Raw genomic sequence first — 19,373 nt, 5'->3', positions numbered from 1 at the left:
AAAGGAACTAAAAGAGCTAAAGCAATTTTGAAAAAAAAAAAAAAAAAGGAAGTTGAGAAATCACAGTATTCAATTTTAAGGCTAATTTATAGTGACAGAAATCAGATCAGTGGTTTCCTGGGAATGGGGGCAGGCATACAGAAGGAAAGACACAAGGGACACAGGGAAGGTCTTGGAGTAGTGGATAGATTCATTATCTTATTTGAGGTGTTGGTTCCATGAATACACACACACACACACACACACACATATGTCAAACTTATCAAACTGTACACTTTAAATATGTAATATGTGTAGGTCAATTATAACTCAATAAAGCTATTTTTTCAAAAAAGTATTCTTTCCAAAGTGATACATTACTTTTACATCTACATCTAGGTGGCAGTTGGAACCATGCATTTTGACAAAATGTTTGATTCTTATCTTCTAGCAATGTTTTAGTTTGTAAAATAACATATAGGAAGAGTAATATGAAGATAGGCTGGCTTTGCAGCATTTAAAACATTTTTCTGCAGCATTTTTTATATGATTATGATGAAAATAAAAAGGAACATAATCACAATAAGTCATTGCCAGACTACTATTTATTAGTGTTTTGAAGCTTTAGGTATAGTAAGTATGGAATGCAGAGTAAATAACAGATACAGTTTCTTCTCCCTCCCCCAACTCCACCAGCAATTTACAAAGAATCAAGAAGCTTCGTTGATAGTTAAACACCCCTATATTTCTATAGTACCTTTGCAGAAGGCCTTATAGTAGGTTATCAAGACCACCTGTCACCCCTTGTTAGAAATGCTCTACCTTTTAAAAATTGTAAATAAAAATTTAATCCTGTTAATGTCATTGCTTCATGTTTTTGGTAACTAGATGGAAATTTTAGCTCCAGAATTTTCTAATTGTCTTCTACATTTCCTCCACTAAGAAGAGGATGTCACTCATCCTGTGTAAGGATAGGGAGGAATTCCTTTGACTCCTAGGCCAGTTATCTGTTAAAAAAAGAAGAGAGAAACTCTGATACAATGTAATTCACAAGTATTCTCCAAAAGCATTTTTATGATTCACAATAGTATATTTAGCCAACTATTATCCTTGTTTTATTTCCTATAATAAAAAAGAATTATTTGATTAGGTATTTATGGTCCAATCAATTATTCACATGATAATAATTCAACTAGCAACCATTTACAACTAGGATTGAAAACTGAATTATTACTATCTTCTTCCCATCTGTTTAGCAAGGGATTTCTACATTCCTTTTCAACTCAAGAGGTCTATAATTTTTACCAGTGTTTATTTCACTGCCAAAAAGTTAAGAACCTGAAAATATTCTTGTAACATCAAAGCAATCAACTAATCTTATCAGTGTGTTTTAAACACTGATTTTCTAAGCTTATTCTACTGATTTATAGAATTTAGACAAACACTACTGAAGCAAAAAATATTTTAAAGTACTGTCCAAAGTAAGCTAAACACATTGTCCTGGACTTCAGATAACTTAAGGTCTGTGGTGGCGGTGGTTTAGTCTCCAAGTTGTGTCCAATTCTGTTGACCCCATGGACTGTAGCCCGCCAGACTCCTCTGTCCATGGGATTTCCTAGGCAAGAATACTGGAATAGGTTGCCATTTCCTTCTCCAGGGGATCTTTCCAACTCAGGGATCTAACAGGGATCTTGAACCCATGTCTCTTGCATTTCAGGCAGATTCTTTACCACTGAGCCACCAGGAAAGCCTAACTTGAAGTCTAGAAAATCTAAATAAAATGTTTTTAAATCTAGCATGATGAGCTTAAAATGCCAAGTAGAATTGTGTTTGGAAAGTACGAAAAAGCACTAATCACTGAGTTACCTAACTGAAAATCTCCCACCTCACCCTCAAAATATAAGAGATAGCCAGATCACCTTGAAAATTCCACCAGCCTCAGGTTGCTGCAGAAGACCCTTGGAGTCCAACCCATCCCGGGCACAGGTCACGTACATTTCAGAGTAATCCTTCCCTCCGAAGCAGCATGAGGTTGTTTTATCAACAGGCAACTTCACAGTTTGGAGTCTTTTCCTAGATCACCAAATATTTCATTCAGTCTAGCTCTAGCAAATCTCCAACTACATAACCTTTTGGGACCCCTTGTGGAGCAATAAGAAAGGTCAAAGAAGATTTGAAGGTCAATTCTCCCAGGAGTTTCACCTACCTTCCTTGACAATTTCTTTTGAGAAAAAAGATATACCTCTACAGATAAAGGAGTTCTGACCATAACATTTTGGGCTTTATCTTTGGCCTTTATTTACAAAATCATCCAACTGAGACCTTTGAATATATTTCTCTATAACTTCATTAGTAAGGAAGCTTCTCTGGCCCCTAGTGTCCGGTGTTTTCTAGACATTGTGGGAATTTATCATTTTGCTGTGGGCCTACCTGTCTCAGGATCCAAACGGATCACTCTTCCTCCATTGTAACAGGCCACCCAGAGCTTCCCCTCAACATCAATACACATTCCATCTGGGATTTGTTCTTCCTTCTCCAGCTTGTAAACACTTCTGCGGTTGGCTATGGTAAAAAAGAAAACAAACAAAAACAACACCAAACCACACTCACACATACACACACACCCCCCAAAACCACAGGTCACTCACTAGTGAGCATCAAACAATGAGCAATCAAGTTGATTATAAATACTGATTACTTCCGCTTATCCAGGGTCTGACAAGTGGGTGCCACAGGCAGGATGATTCATGAGGATTCCTAACTCTAAAAAAGTTTAGAAACATGAGTGGGCATCCCTCAACGAAGGATTTTTCACTGCAGGATTTGAGGTGGATTTGCTCCCTTCAGTCTGCATACAGACACAGCTCTCTTAAGCTTTCAGAGGAGGAGAGAAAAAGGAAAGCAGAATTCTTAATAAAATACCAAAAGACCTTTTTGAGGCTTACCTGAACTGAAGCCCTGCCTGCCCACCTCAGACACACTTCAGTCTATGGTTAAACCTTTGCCGTTTTACTTCCAAAATTGCCTGTTTTGTGGAATTCCCTGGCTGTCCAGTGGTTAGGACTCCATGCTCTCACTGCCGAGGGCCTGGGTCCGATTTGCAAATAGTTCATGCACAAAAACTGGCAAGACGTGTAGGCTCTGTTTCTGCCCAATTAAATGCTCCAAAATCACCTTATTGAAACTAAATATTAGAAGGGCTTGTTTCTGAAAAAAGGGGGTATTTTGAAACCAGCTGGCTGGCCTTAAAGAAAATCATAATATACAAAATAAAACAAACATCAAAATTCATAGGAACTTTACACTATACAATCCAAGTCATTACAGTAATCAGATTGAGGTATAATGGAAGGAATGTTGAAACCATGTGTAAGTAAAATGAGTAAAAACAGTCATGAAACAGGGCACTACATATTTCAAAGCAAAACACCTATGCTGGAAATTTTCTGCTTAAATCTGCATGAGACTCTTAGGATATTTTTCAAGTCATTTTTATGATTGGTTTTGCTCTTGTGGTCTGGCACCTTTCATGAAAGTTTCAAGCATGCCCTTTTAAATTCCTCCCAATAATTCCTTCCCTCCCAGCTTCCAACTATGGCTCATTTAGAGCCCAGTGGTAGAGTTGAACAATCTGTAACTACCTTTTTAATTTTTCCATTTTGAATGGTTGTTAATTTGTCTTTGAGTATTTTCCTTTAGTTAACTAAAGTACAAATAAGAAATATCAACCCCAAACTCTAATTTCCTGTTCTTTTGTCCCATTCGGCTGTATATTATTTGACTTTAAACACTGGCCGGCAGAACAGGATCCATTTTACAGTGAGCCTCTTTCTAGTGATGGTTGCAAGAAAAAAGATTGAGGACCTAGCCATCTTATGACAATTGCGGCCATACTTAGTTGAGAGCTAAAGCCATGAGAGCCATGGCTGAGACCCAGGGATTGAACCCAGGTCTCCTGCTGACAGCCATGGCTTGACTGGCAGCATAGTCAAGTCTGTGTAATCATTACAATATTGGAATTATAACATTGGGCAGTTCTTTGAAAAATAAGGACCTTTTCAAATGGATTAAGGGAGCAACAGCTGACTAGTCATAAGCACGTGAAAAAGATACCACGAAAAATAATGAAAAGGCACATACAGATCTTTCCCGTCTGCAGGTCATAGTCAAAGGCATCCACGGAGTAGGACAGGCTATCTATGTAATAGAAGATTTTGTGGTCCATAGACCAATCCAAACCATTGGAGATGTCCACCTGGTCAAAGTACTTTTCCACATGGTGGTCAGGAAAGAGGGAGTACAGGGACCCTTGGCGGCGCTCCAAAACTGCCGGAGCTGTTTCCTCAGCCATGGTACCTACAAAATCCAAAGAGCATGGAGCTCAGCCACACAGCATCCTGCCTGTGCACAGTGTCATCTCTCACCAGGGCTCCTTCCCCATGATGAAATCAAGGAAATGATGATACAGTCCCAATCTGGGTCCTATGCTTTTTTTTTTTTTAATGGCAACTACCTTGCTTGCCATGCTAATTAAAACTACCTGGAGAGGTTTTAGTTCAAGACATCTGCATCAACACATTTTCTCCCACTGAGCAAACTCTAGTATTAGTTGCTCAGTCATGCTCTTTGCGAACCCATGGACTGTAGCCCACCAGGCTCCTCCATCCATGGGATTTTCCAGGCAAGAATACTGGAGTGGGTTGCCATTTCCTCCTCTAGGGGATCTTCTCAACCCAGGGTCGAACCTGGGTCTTCTGTGTTGCCGACAGACTCTTTACTGTCTGAACCACCTAAGCAAACTCTAAGACCTGGACAAAATACACAGCGTAGTTTTTTGAGAACTCTGTGATGTAAGTCAGCTCAGAGAAGAACAGAGAATTTGAAGTATCACCTAACCAGCAGTGAGTTTTCAAGTTCTCCATTTTATCCTCCAGTGAGGGACTAAACACAGCACAGCACATGTCCTGGCCTGAACTCAACCCAGTCTGAAACGTGGAAGTGAGCGCTGTGGTGCAGGCAGAATGAGGTCCAAGAGAAACCTCCGAATCTGGCACAAGGAGCAGAAAACACTCCTGTGGCTCAGAGAGAGAGAGAGAGAGAGTGGAAGAAAACCCCCGCTTATATTCCACTCCCTTTTTTCCATTTTCTCATGCACCAGCCCCCAGGCAATTTTGCAGCTAGAGCAGCAAAGGGAGAGAGCCGTCAGCAACAGGAAACTACAGGAATCAAAGGTGCTGTTCCTCTCCATTTAGTGAAGCTTCAGGGACAAAAGGGCAGCTCAAATGCTGTTGCTTTCATGTTCTCTCTCTCTCTCTCTGCCTGCCACTTGGCCCTGGAGGCAGAATAATCATAGAAGTGGGTGGTTTCTGGCTGGAGGAATGAAAAGGAGAGCTCCAGGAAGCTGGAAAGTACTAGAAGCTAGTGAAGAGGGATGATGCTCAGGAATGCAGTCTCATAAAGTTGTTTGTGATCTGCTTGTCCATGCATGGATCTGATTCTAATTAGCATACTAAAAGACTTGGAGAATGGAGCTAATGGATAGAACTCTTCTTTCTAATTCTCAGAGTGACCACTGAGTGGCACACTTAATGCCACCTAATAGAAAGCAGGTTGGAACTGGTGGGTGCATGTGTGCTCAGTCACTTCAGTTGTGTCCGACTCATTGCAACCCTATGGACTGTAGCCCGCCCGGCTCCTCTGTCCGTGGGATTCTCCAGGCAAGAATACCAGAATGGGTTGCCATGCCTTCCTCCAAGGGGTTTGATTGATTTCCTCCTCCAAGGAACTGATGCTTTTGAATTGTGGTGTTGGAGTAGACTCTTGAGAGTCCCTTGGACTGTAGGGAGATCAAACCAGTCCATCCTAAAGGATATCAGTCCTGAATATTCATTGGAAGGACTGATGCTGAAGCTGAAACTCCAATACTTTGGCCACCTGATGTGAAGAATTGATTCATTGGAAAAGACCCTGATGCTGGGAAAGATTGAGGGCAGGAGGAGAAGGAGATTACAGAGGATGAGATGGTTGGATGGCATGACTGACTCAATGGACATGAGTTTGAGCAAGTTCCGGGAGATGATGAAGGACAGGGAAGCCTGGAATGCTGCAGTCCATGGGGTTGCAAAGAGTTGGACACAACTGAGTGACTGAACTATGAACTGCCTCCAAGGGATCTTCTGGACCTAGGGATTGAACTCGAGTCTCTTAAGTCTCCTGCATTGGCAGGAGGGTTTTTTACCACTTGCGCCAACCTAGGAAGCCCTTTGAGAAGCTGAGTAAACCTCAACAGGATCAGTCCAAAGGAACCTATACTTAGACACATCGTAATCAAATTTCCAAAAACTTAGGTTAAATAGAAATCCTTAAGATTAATAAAAGAAAAATGACATACTACATATAGGAGAATGATGATTTCAATGACTGTTGATTTTTCATGAGAAACTGGAGGTCAGAAGGAAGTGATACATATTTAATTTGTCAACCTAGGTAGGATTCTATATTAAGTGAAAATACCCTTGAAGAATAGAGGAGAAATAAAGACATTCTCATGTGAAGTAAAACTAAGAGAATTCATAGCCAGCAGACTTGTTCTAAAAGAATTGCTAAAGGAAGTTCTTCAGATAGAAAGGAAATATTGAAAAAAAAAATACCAAAAGGAATATCAGGAATGAAGAAAGAGCTATAGAAATAGTAAATGTGAGACACGTGTACCCCAATGTTCATCGCAGCATTGTTTATAATAGCCAGGACATGGAAGCAACCTAGATGTCCATCAGAAGATGAATGGATAAGAAAGCTGTGGTACATATACACAATGGAGTACTACTCAGCCATTAAAAAGAATACATTTGAATCAGTTCTAATGAGGTGGATGAAACTGGAGCCTATTATACAGAGTGAAGTAAGCCAGAAAGAAAAACACCAATACAGTATACTAATGCATATATATGGAATTTAGAAAGATGGTAGTGATAACCCTGTATGCAAGACAGCTAAAGAGACACAGATGTATAGAACAGTCTTTTGGACTATGTGGGAAAGGGAGAGGGTGGGATGATTTGGGGGAATGGCATTGAAACATGTATAATATCATATAAGAAACAAATCGCCAGTCCAGGTTTGATACAGGATCCTTGGGGCTGGTGCACTGGGATGACCCAGAGGGATGGTATGGGGAGGGAGGTGGGAGGGGGTTCAGGATGGGGAACACATGTATGCCCGTGGTGGATTCATGTTGATGTGTGGCAGAACCAATACAATATTGTAAAGTAATTAGCCTCCAATTAAAATAAGTAAATTTAAATTAAAAAAAAGAAATAGTAAATGTATGAGTAAATATAATAGAAAGCAAAAATTACATTTTTCTGATGGGATTTTAATCTATGTATATAAAGACAACTATAACATAAGTGGGTGATTATCAACTGAAGTGGTAAAATATTGGTTCTAGATAGACTGAAAAATTAACTATATATTTGCAACCCTTTCAGGAGCCCTTAAAAAATTACACGGAAAGATATGATGAAAATCATAATAAATAAATTGAATTCTATAAAATACTCAAATAACCCAAAAGAAGGCAGGAAAAGGGAAACAGAATAACAAAAAAATACAGCAGGAAAGAAGAGAAAATAACAAAATGGTAGCTCTAAGTCAAAGTGTGTGCTTGTGTACTTAGTCGCTCAGCTGTGTCTGACTCTTTTGTGACCCCATGGACTGTAGCCTGCCAGGCTCCTCTGTCCATGGGATTCTCCAAGCACGAATACTGGAGTGGGTTGCCATTTCCAACTCCAGGTGATTTCCTCACCCAGGGATTGAACCTGCGTCTCTTGCATCTCCAGCATCGGCAGGCAGGTTCTTTACCACTAGTGTCACTTGGGAAGCCCAAGATATATACTATGCAAATATTAACTTAAAAAACTGCAGAGGCTATGTTAATATCAGATAAGATATACTTAGAGCAAAGGAAGTTACCAGGGATAAATAGGAGTACTATATATTGTGAAAATGGTCACTTTACTAAGCCGACATAATAATCCTAAATGTTCATGCGCTTAACAACAGAGCTTTAAAATATACAAAGGAAAAGACAGAACTGAAGGGAGAAACAAATCCGTAAATCTGGCTGGAGATGTTGGCATCCCTTTCTCAATAATAAATCCATGTAGATAGAAAATCAGCAAAGAAATAGAAGAACTGAACACCATCATCCAACTGGACCTAAGTGACATTTATAGAGAACACTCCATTAACTCAAGTGCCCATGGACAATTCACTTAGATTTGAGTGTGATCTCCGGGGACAGAGTAGAATTTCACATAATGTAGAAACTGGAAAGCTCATTTATTGTGACATACTCCATCTGAAAGAAGAGTGACTTAGAGCAAAATGGACTGAAACTGGGAAGCCTGAATAGGAAGCTGGACAGGGTAAATCCTTCCTCCCTATTTTCTTGCTATAAGACAATTGGGCTTGTTTCGTTACTATTCAACTGCGCTCCCTCCCCAACTCATCTCTTTCTCCCACTACCTGCCTCACAGAAAGAGATGTCTGTAACATGAAAGGGGATCCCCCACTGCTTGGAAAGGGCTCTTCTTTAGTGGGAAACAACAACCTGGAGCCCTGGGTTATGCATCACTGTCTAGTAGTGAGACCCGACAGGTGAGAACATGGGTGTTGGGACACCTTCAGGGTACTACCCACCACTAAGAGACCCCATCCAGATTATCAGATGACCTCACCCTTTTCTGGGCCAGGGACAGCTCTCAACACCTGCCGAAAGCTATGAACTCTCTGTAGAAAAAAGGTCTTCGATGCTATTGACAGATGCACACGACCAGTGTGTATACTCACACTGATGCCTACAACTTTATGTGGTCTCCAGAAGGCAAAGGTTAAGGACTGGGGACTGGGGACTCCAGGCTAAGAAATCAGGCCTCTGAGGACATTATAATTTTGTCTCACCAAATGCCACAGAGCTGTACACTTATAGCTAAGAGGGAGAGAGAAAATCAATTTCAACAGGAGGCAGGGTATCTGATCATATTTCTTCATCCCACAGTACTGGCTGAAGGGCTTCCAATGGACTATCAGCTTTAATCTTTCAACCTGTCTTGGACTAAATCTGTGGTTGTATAAAGTCCAGGTAGATGGGAAACTATTCACACCACCTGCTCAGATCTTACCTCCCTTCATTGTTGAAAGTGAATGAAGCCAGACAGCATGGCTGATGATGTGAGGGGCTGAGTGGGGAGTGGAAACAGCAGGCATTTAGAATCAATTTTGGCTAATTATTGGGCTTCCCTAGTAACTTAGACATAAAGAATCTGCCTGCAATGCAGGAGACCTGGGTTCAATCCCTGGGTCGGGAAGATCTCCTGGAAGAGGAAATAGCTACCCACTCTAGTATTCTTTCCTGGAGAATCCCATGGATGGAGGAGCCTGGTGGGCTACAGTTCAGGGGTTTGCAAGGAGTCTGACACAACTGAGCATCTAACACTTGGTTAACTATAGGGTTGTTATGTTGGGATGAAAATGAGAACTAAATATGAAATGCATTATTAACTTCAACACAGACTTAAAATTCATTTTAAGCTGTGTATAAGTCATGCACAAATCATCAAGTAATGTAAAACCTAAGGGAGAAATTTTGATGAGGACCAGGATATTTGCTTGGACTTAAAATGTCTCCTCATGTTGTAGCCAGTCTCTAGGATGGCCCTGAATGATCCCTGACTCCCATTATTCACACCCTTGTCTAGTCCCCTCCATAATTATGTGGCCAATAGCACCTGGCAGAAGTGATGCTATGTTATTTCTGAGATTGCTTATAATAGGACTGTAGCTTCCATCTTGGGTGTTTTCCCTCTTTTTCTCTCTCCCTCCCTCCCTCTCATCACCAGATCTAGGGAAGCCAGGTCCTGAGCAATCTTATGGAGAGGCCCATGTAGTAAGAAATTGAAACCTCTTGCCAACTGCCATGTGAGTGAGCTTTGAAGCAGATCCTCCAGACCCCTTTAGAGACTCTAGCCTCCTCCAAAGCTATAGACCCAAACAACAACTTGACTGCAATTTCATGACATAGCCTTGAACCATCCAGCTAAGCCAGACTCAGGTTTTTGACCTTCAGAAGATAATAGATGTTTGTTATTTTAATGACTAAATTTCAGGGTAATTTGTTACACGGTAATATATCACTAACAAACCCTACAAGCTGCTTATAAATCTCAATTAAAAATAGTAACTATGCAGTAGAGAAATCTAAGACCTCAACTGGGTGATCAAAACTAATATCACTGATGGGGGGCAGATGTTACCCAGATGGGAACCCTGAGAAGGACAGAACTATGCAGTGATTCCAGCCATGAATGTATATATAGCATCAATCTAATCACAAGGAAGCATTAGACAAATGCAACAACATGAGGAATGTTCTATAAAAAAAAGAGGAGAGTTGGGTAGGACTGTAGTCTTCAAAAATGGCAATGTCATAAAAAAAAGAAAGGCTATGTTCTGTTCTAGATGAAAAAAGATGAAAGAGAAATGACAACTAAATGCAGTACATAATCCTAGACTGGATTCTGTACTAGAAGGAAAAATACTACTCTTAAAAACATTTTTATATAAAATGTTTATATAAACTACATAAATACTATATTATATAATTATATATTTTAATATATATAAATATACCATACATTTTATACAATATATTATATATTTAATAATAAACTATATTATACATAAATAATATATATGTAAAAGGCTGGTGAATTTGGTGAATTGATAGAACTGGAATGTAGGCAGTGCATCAGATAAAATTGTTGTATAATGTTAAACTTCTTTGAATTGATTACTGTACTGTGGTTATATAAGAATATGTCATTTTTTTCTTGGGAAATTCACAGGGAAATATTTTAGAAGTAAAGATACATGATATATACAACTTACTTTCAAATGATCCTGGAGAAAAATGTTTATATGTACTAAGAACAGACAGAACAAAATGCTGTTAATAGGTGAGTCTAGGTAAGGGCTATCAGAGAAGGCAATGGCACCCCACTCCAATACTCTTGCCTGGAAAATCCCATGGACGGAGGAGCCTGGTAGGCTGCAGTCCATGGGGTTGCTACGAGTCAGATACGACTGAGCAACTTCACTTTCACTTTTCACTTTCATGCATTGGAGAAGGTAATGGCAACCCACTCCAGTGTTCTTGCCTTGAGAATCCCAGGGACAGGGGAGCCTGGTGGGCTGCCGTCTATGGGGTCCCACAGAGTTGGACATGACTGAAGTGACTTAGCAGCAGCAGCAGCAGGTAAAGGCTATATGGGTGTTGTTTGTGTTGTTCTTACTTTTTTTCCCGTAAATTTGAAATTATTTCCAATTTAAACAGCAATCACAGTTTGCTGCTGCTGCTGCTGCTGCTAAGTTGCTTCAGTTGTGTCCAACTCTGTGCGACCCCATAGACGGCAGCACACCAGGCTCCCGTCCCTGGGATTCTCCAGGCAAGAACACTGGAGTGGGTTGCCATTTCCTTCTCCAATGCATGAGAGTGAAAAGTGAAAGTGAAGTCGCTCAGTCGTGTCCGACTCTGTGCGACCCCATCCACAGCAGCCCACCAGGCTCCTCCGTCCATGAGATTTTCCAGGCAATAACCTTGTCTTAAAACTTATTTAAACTACAAAATACCATACAAATTTAGGTTGCCTCAGACAGCAATTGAAAGAAATATCTATGAAGTTTTTCTCATGGGATTTTTTTTTTTTTTTTTGGATACAAGTGACTTAAGTAATAAGAAAAGAAGAACCCAAGACCCATTATGGATACTTCTTTTACCACTGCAGCTGTGAGACTTTTATAAGTCATATTCTTCTGTTTTTTTTAAAGTCACTCAGTCATGTCTGACTCTGCTACCCCATGGACTGTAACCCTCCAGTCCCTTTTGTCCATGGGATTTCCCAGGCAAGAATACTGGAGTGGGTTGCCATGCCCTCCTCCAGATCTTCTCAACCCAGGGATCGAACCCTCAATCTCTTGTATCTCCTGCTTTGGCAGGGGGATTCTTTACCACTAAGCCACCTGGGAAGCTCCAAATCTCAGTAAGTAGGTGCTAAAAATAAACCATACCGGCAAAGTATCTCCCAGCGGGATCCACCTTCCCATCATTGAATCGATTGTTTTTCTTCTCTTTATCTACTGTGGCCAAGACAACTGCTGACTGATCTTCCCAGTTCAAAGCACAGAACTTTGTTCCAACTGTGGCAACATAGCCTCCTGACTGGCGAAGGGCCACAGAGCTGACAGGGGCATCTGCAGAGGCAAAAGCAGCAGTCAGAAGGTAGCCAGCAGTCACACTGCAGCCATCACACTACCCCGCATCTCTAGGTGTGTGCAGCTCTTTGACAATAGGAGTGCTCCCTCCTTTCTGTTGAACAGTGAAGGCTACATAACCGAGTATATTCGTTGAGCATGAACTCTGTGTGCTGTTCTGCGCAGCAGGGATGGAAAGATGGATGAAATCCAGCTTCCAGCCTAGTGGGTGAAGCAGAGAAGTCAAACCACAGCAGTCACCATACACTGGGGCAGGCACCAAAGCAAGTTCAGAGGAGAGGTTCCTAAGGATGTGTGATGTGTGTGTGTGTGTGTGTGTGTGTGTGTACCAGGACAGTTGATACAGAAGTGATACTCAATTTGCCTGATCTTCAGGAAATTCAGAGACAAAAATTGTGTTTTGTTCTAGCAACAGGGTTTTGCACCATCTCTCTCTCCAAAAAAGGGCTTGTCTTGTTTTTCTTTTTAATTAGGACTTATCTTTTTTTAAGGGACATATTTTGTATACTTTTAACTGAAATTTTCTTTTCAAATCCTTTTTGGTAGTTAAGCATAGTGAAAAAAAAAAAGAAATGTAGATGCAGTGATTTAAAACTCACATTGTCCTTATAGTACTCTATTTTGTATATTTAAATTTTAGGTTTCCTGGGTTTAACATTTTTCCATGGAAACTTTTTTTTTTTTTTAAGTGGATAGATTGATTACTGTGGTGTGCCCAAGGGAAACAAAATGACAGAATTTACGGTGAAAACATTTTGCAAGCAGCTATTCTGTACAAGACGGTGCTTGGGAGCAGCTGGGTGTTTGGGAAAGGCTCTTAGCTAAAAGCCCTGCAAAGAAGTGGATTCCAGCCGTGAATTGTCCCAGGAAATGTGTGTGTGCCTGCTCAGTCATGTCCGACTCTTTGTGACTCCATGGACTGTAGCCCGCCAGGCTCCTCTGTCCACGGGATTCTCCAGGAAAGAATACTGGACTGGTTTGCCATTTCCTCTGCCAGGGGATCTTCCCAACTCAGGGATCGAACCTGCGTCTCTTAACATCTTCTGCATTGGCAGGTGGATTCTTTACCACCAGGTGGCGCTAGCGGATGCTTTACCATCTGGTGGTGCTAGCGGATTCTTTACCACCTGGTGGCGCTAGTGGTAAAGAATCTGCCTGCTAATGCAGGAGATGCAAGAGACTCGGGTTTGATCACTATGTTGGGAAGATCCAACATAGGGATGTTGGCGGAGGTAATGGCAAGTCACTCCAGTATTCTTGCCTGGAGAATCCCATGGACAGAGGAACCTGGCAGGCTACAGTCCATGGGGTCACCAAGAGTTGGGCACGACTGAGCACTCGCACACACATTCCACCTGGGAAGACTCTCAGGGAATGTGCAGGACACTATTAGGAGCGTCACATCCTCATCAGGGATCCCAACCTGTGGCCTGTGCTGTATTCTGTGCTTAGTCGCTCAGTCTGCTCAGTCCCAACCCAGGAATCAAACCGGGGTCTCCCGCATTGAGGGTGGATTCTTTATCAGTTGAGCTACCCGGTTAGCGTTTAAGCCCTTCGGAGGGTTTGAGTTTTTGTCTTTGTTTTGCAGATTAGGAGTAGGAATATATCCCTGGGCTTCCCTGATAGCTCAGTTGGTAAAGAATCCGCCTGCAATGCAGGAGACTCTGTTCAATTCCTGGGTTGGGAAGATCCGCTGGAGAAGGGATAGCCTACCCACTTCAGGATTCTTGGGCTTCACTTGTGGCTCAGCTGGTAAAGAATCCACCTGCAATGCAGGAGACCTGGCTTCGATCCCTGGGTTGGGAAGATCCCCTGGAGAAGGGAAAGGCTACCCTCTCCAATATTCTGGCCTGGAAAATTCCATGGACTGTATAGTCCATGGGGTTGCAAAGAGTCGGACACGACTGAGTGACTTTCACAATTCACATAAATCCTTAATATGTGCACCCTAGGAAAGGGAGACTAGAGAAGGTCGTGGGTCCCTCCCCCGACTCTGATCATAGCAGGTCATAGTCATTTTTGCCTTTAGCCACAGTCATGTCCCTGAGTGTATTAAAAGCTGTTCCCTCTCATTAAAAAGGAAAAAAGTCCCCAGTTTTGAATTGAGAGAGTGTCCTAAGGTCACAGGACCCTGGTATCTCTTTCCCACCAGCACAATAAGGAAAAGAAACTTATTACTTCTGAAGCCCATACCCTTGGCCCATAGAAGGTGATAAACCCCTCCTTGGGAAATCACAGGGCCATTAACAGGCACTTGAAACTCTCTTGTGAATCCCATTTAGAACAAGGAACAGATGGGGAGGGAGGTGGGAGGGGGGGGTTCAGGATTGGGAACACATGTACACCTGTGGCAGATTCGTGTTGATATATGGCAAAACCAATACAATATTGTCAAGTAATTAGCCTCTAATTAATTATAATTTAAATTAAAAAAATAAAAATAAAACCTTAAAAAAAACCCAAAAACGAACAGAAAGTCCCCGTTTATGCTAAGTCCAAAAGCTCTTCTTTGCACATTCAAAGAGAGGATATATCTGTTGTTTATTTGTTTGCAAACTAAGGCTTTGGACTGACCCAAGGTAGATAACCTTTGCTGTGCCACAAACCGGGTCTCCAACTTTCAATGCTGGTGTTTGAAGGTATTAAGGAAAGAGCCTACTTTCTTGGACTGTGACTCACCATCCCAAACAAGACCGGGAATGTGGCACAGCACCCACAGGGGAAGAAGAAAGTATCGACTATCCAGATTTTACTCTTGGGTCAAAGTGGGGGATCCAGAAAGGGTGATAATACAATAGTTTTCAAGCATAAGCTTTAACAATCAAGTCCCAGAGGAAAAACACACTAAGTGACCGCCCCTCCCCAGGGAAGATCTGCTGTCTGGGCAGATCCAGGCCCATCCTTCATCCTTACCCACGGTCACTCGCTGCACTTGCTTGCTGAGAGAATCCCACCGGCAAACCTTTTTGGCAGGAATATCTACGAAGAGCAGAGAGTTGGACGCCTCCTCCCACACTGGAGACTCACCACAGTGGCAGTTCTCCCGCAAAACACACTCAATCTTAATGGAAGACATTGTCATGGGGGAGACCTACTGAAGGCAACAGAGATATGTTATCACATAGAGCAAATTCAGCAAAACACCTGACTTAAGACCCTGGTAAGATCCCAGTAGAGGCTGCTTTTAAAATCGGAACTGGAAAGGCTGGACACACTTTCTCCAGGTAAGAATAAAATATGCAATGTGGCAGGAGGAAATGCATAAAAAAGAAAAAAGAAGCCATAACACAAGACATCTTTAATCAACTTACCAGTGTTTTTTTTCAAAGTTTCTGTAAAAAAGAGAACAAAAACAACACTCCAACATCCACACCTTGGCTCTAGCTGACCCCCAGAGAGAGCTGGCTAGTTGGACTAGGCAAGGCTGCTTTTATGCCAGCACCCAAGCCCCCAAGGCTGGTCAGGGGGCGGACAGTTCCCTCATTGGGCGTCTGAAGGTCACCTTCTTCTCTGCCCTTCAGATCCGCCCATGGTGTCGATTGCCTTCTCTCACTGCCCAAAGGCCAATCTTCCTTCTCTGCATTTTTAGAAATGCACTAAATACACTAAATTAGAACTAACATCCATTTTCTTTTTTTAAAATTGAAATACAGTTGACTTACAATGTTGTGTTAATTACTGCTGTACAAAAAAGTGATTGTTATACATATATATGTACATTATTTTTTTAATATATTATTTTCCATTATGGTTAATCTTAGGATATTGAATACAGTTCTCTGTGCTGTACAGTAGGGCCTTGTCTATCTATTCTATATATAAAAACTTACATCTGCTAACTCCAATGTCCCACTTCATCCCTCCTCCAAACCGTCCCCCTTGGTAACCACCAGTCTTTTCTCTATAACATTCATTTTCAAATTCAGACACCGGAAAAGGGGGAGAAAAGAACCTCTCTGGGATACCCTTGTAGGAAATGACAGGCCCTTAGCTATTCCTTGCTATCTAGGAAGGCACCCTGCCAGTTTGGCAAGGATTCTTGAACTCCACAGGCAGGAACATTCTATGCTGGGACTTTTAGGCCAGAGGCTGTGACTGGTGAACTGGTAGAAGAAAAAGAAAAATTATTGGAAAAGAAAAAAATCCTTACTTAAGCAACTCATGTGGGAGAGGAAAGACAACTTTCCAGAGCCTTCTCTCTTTCCCAAACTCTGTCCTAATGATAATCAAAATTGCCTGCATCTTTATCCTTTTTCCTGACAGCTATCTGATTTGAAGTCAGTGGTTCCACACACAGATGGGCAAATTAATGACAGGGAAAAAAAAAGAAAAGTAATCTTTGGTTTAATATTTCCATCTATAAACAGTTTTTTTTTTTTTTTTTAAAGAAACATACAGCTCAAATCGTTCTCACATACGGCCTGCCAGCACCGTAGCATCTCACTGGTTGTTCAAAATTGGCAGAGGTTCCAAAGGCCTTCCTGCTATCAATTTGAGATAAGGCCCAAGATCAGACGCGGGACTTTTGCAATCGCAACTTTCAGCCCCATGCTCCGTGGCGCAAGCTGGGTGATGCCAATGACCCCTTTCCGCTCAGGCTTCGGAGAGCAGGGTGTGAGAGGAGGCCATGGCCGTGAATGGGTGGCCCGCCCAGCGGGGACACGACGTCATATGGCCGCGCTGCGCGAGGCCATCTGTGCGGGCGAGGGGGCCTCGCCCCCGCGCACCCGCTGGCGGCGCGGCTGCGGCCTCGCGTGACCGCGGGAACGCTGAAGGTTGCGCCTGCCTAGTCCCCAGCCCCCGTCGGCCCCGTGGGGTGCGCAAGGGGCGCGGGGGTCTTCTTCCCCCGCTATCGGTCTTCTTCCCCCGCGATCGGTCTTCTCCCGGCCGTGCGGGTTTGTGGGTGGGGGCGGCTGTTGCCAGATGGTACCGCTCCAGGGAGGGGACCGGGAGGCCGGCCCGACCCGGGGAACTCACCAGGCTGATGACTAGCAGGAGGCTGGAGGTCAGGTGGACAGTCGCCTGGCCGGGGCTGCGGTTGGGGGTGGGGATCGGCTCCCTCCACGCCGTCCTCTACTCTTCGGCTGCAAGAATCTGGCAGAGCCGCCGGGGGCAGGGAGGTGGGGCAAAGGCTTGGGGCCCAGTGAACCCAAGCTTTGGAGTTTGGACGGATAGCTAAAGGTTATCTCTGACTTAACTGAAAAAAAGTTATTGAAATGCCTCGATGAGAGATTGGGTCGAGGGTCTGATTAAACACAAACAGGTTCAAAAGGAAAGTTCAAAGCGGTTAAACAAATCTTCAGTTTTCCTAGTGGAGAAGAGTCGGCAGGCTGGAGGCCAACTCTTGCAAAAACGGTTTTTTTTTTTGGTTAGGGAAGAGGAGAGGCTTTAGTTGATGTGAAGTGAAATAAGCCAGACAGAGAAAGACAGATACTGTGGGATCTCATTTATAGATGGAATCTAAAAATATACAACAAACTAGTAACAAAAATAAGCAGACTCAGATACAGAGAACAAGCTAGTGGTTATCAGTGAGGAGAGGGAAGGGGAATGGGGTAAGAGCCGGGGGTAGGGGATAAAGAGGCACAAACTATTATACTATATTTATATGTATAATAGTAGCTCAGAGGTTAAAGAGACCTGGGTTCCATCCCTGGGTTGGGAAGATCCCCTGGAGAAGGAAATGGCAATCCACTCCAGTATTCTTGCCTGGAGAATACCATGGATGGAGGAGCTTGGTAGGCTACAGTCCATGGGGTCGCAAAGAGTCCGACACGACTGAGCGACTTCACTTTCACAAACTTTTCATGTATAAAATAAATAAGATACAAAAAATAATGTACAGCACAGAATATAGCCAATATTTTATAATAGCTATAAGTGGAATATAACCTTTAAAAATTGTGAATCATTGTGCTGTACACCTCTCCAGATGTTGAGGTTCTCTTGTGTCTTCTTCCTATTCAGCAGCTTCCTCTAACTCCTCACTGCTGATGACTCCCCCACATATATCTCAGCTCAGATGCCTCCCCTAAACTACAGTCCTGTATCTCAAACCCTCTACTTAACAGCATCATTGAGCTGTCCAAAATCAAGCCCTTCCTCTGCACAAACTGCCTGGGCACTCTCTTGGTGACTGGGACCATGGTCCAACCAATGGTCTGTCTAAGAAACTCGGACACCTCACTAGACCTCGCTTGTTCCCTGCCTCAAGTCCAGTTAGTCACCAGGTCATAAATATTGTCCCTTCAGTGTCCTTCTAATTATGTTGGCACTGCCCTAGTTCATTCAGGCCTTCCCTGCTTCTTGCCCAAATTGTTGTCATCTTCTTGGAGATCCTGTCTCACACCTTTGGATCTGCTGCCAAGATGGCCTCCTAGACTGTGAGTCTAGTAGGGTATGGGAGCATCTTATTCACTTTCACCCTACCAGGTCCCATCACAGTCCTAACACATAAAACTTTTCAACTACATGCTTTTATTTATTTATTTTTTGATAGGGAAGGGGTAATTGTATTTTGACAAAGTTGCAGTCTTACAGAATAGTTACAGAAATAATATGAGGAATTCATGACTATCCTTCACCTAGATTCCCCAAATATTAACAGTTTACCACATTTGCTTTATGCTTCTTTCATTTACATATATATATATATGTATATATATTTTTTTTTCTGAGCAGTTTTCTAAACAGTTTGAGAGTTAGTTATGGACATGATTTTCCTTTACCTAAATGTGGTGCACCTTTCCAGAAGACAAGGACATTCTCTTATATAACCACAGTACAATTATCAAGATCAGGTGATTTTTTTTGGGGGGGAGGTGCCACATAGCTCCTGGGAATCTTGACCAGGGATTGAATCTGAGCCCTCAGCAGCAGTGAAAATGCAGAGTCCTAACCACTGGAACACCAGAGAATTCCCAAGATCAGGCAATTAACATGGACATAGTATTATCTAGCTGAGTTACATCAGTTGTCCCATTGACATCCTCTCTAGCAAAAGAAAAAAAGTATTTAATTCCCAAATCCAGTCCAGGGTAAAGCATGGTGTTTAGTCATGT

The 19,373-nt window shown here is 42.4% G+C and overlaps 1 protein-coding gene across 5 annotated transcripts; it reads right to left on the bottom strand.

Moving 5' to 3' along the window:
• Nucleotides 1–557: 557 nt before the first annotated feature.
• Nucleotides 558–17,608, bottom strand: RGN (regucalcin). 5 transcript variants are annotated; one of them, XM_070366550.1, is made up of 7 exons: nt 17,290–17,608; nt 15,226–15,406; nt 12,109–12,291; nt 4,120–4,335; nt 2,410–2,541; nt 1,899–2,053; nt 558–986 (listed from the first exon to the last, which is right to left on the bottom strand). In XM_070366550.1, exons 2-7 carry the CDS (start codon nt 15,392–15,394, stop codon nt 936–938), a joined length of 906 nt encoding a protein of 301 aa, XP_070222651.1. In that variant the 5' UTR covers nt 15,395–15,406; nt 17,290–17,608; the 3' UTR covers nt 558–935. The 5 variants fall into 5 exon arrangements, with proteins under 5 accessions (XP_070222651.1, XP_014334794.1, XP_070222652.1 ...); XM_014479308.2 differs by having other exon boundaries at nt 15,226–15,403; XM_070366551.1 differs by lacking the exon at nt 17,290–17,608 and adding an exon at nt 16,709–17,253 and having other exon boundaries at nt 15,226–15,403.
• Between the last annotated feature and the right edge of the window lie 1,765 nt (nt 17,609–19,373).

This window comes from Bos mutus, chromosome X (assembly GCF_027580195.1).
Source record: "Bos mutus isolate GX-2022 chromosome X, NWIPB_WYAK_1.1, whole genome shotgun sequence".
In the NCBI taxonomy this organism is placed as follows: Eukaryota; Metazoa; Chordata; class Mammalia; order Artiodactyla; family Bovidae; genus Bos; species Bos mutus.
The sequence above is the reverse complement of the archived record's forward strand: the minus strand, read 5'-3'. Positions and strand labels throughout refer to the sequence as shown.

Excerpts from the sequence above, each read along its gene's own strand:
- RGN (XM_070366550.1), bottom strand. The coding sequence starts at position 15,394 with ATGACAATGTCTTCCATTAAGATTGAGTGTGTTTTGCGGGAGAACTGC. Across the intron at positions 12,292-15,225 it reads AGTGCAGCGAGTGACCGTGG|ATGCCCCTGTCAGCTCTGTG; the intron begins GTAAGGATGAAG and ends TTGCCTCTGCAG. Across the intron at positions 2,054-2,409 it reads CCGTTTGGATCCTGAGACAG|GGAAAAGACTCCAAACTGTG; the intron begins GTAGGCCCACAG and ends TTTGGTGATCTA.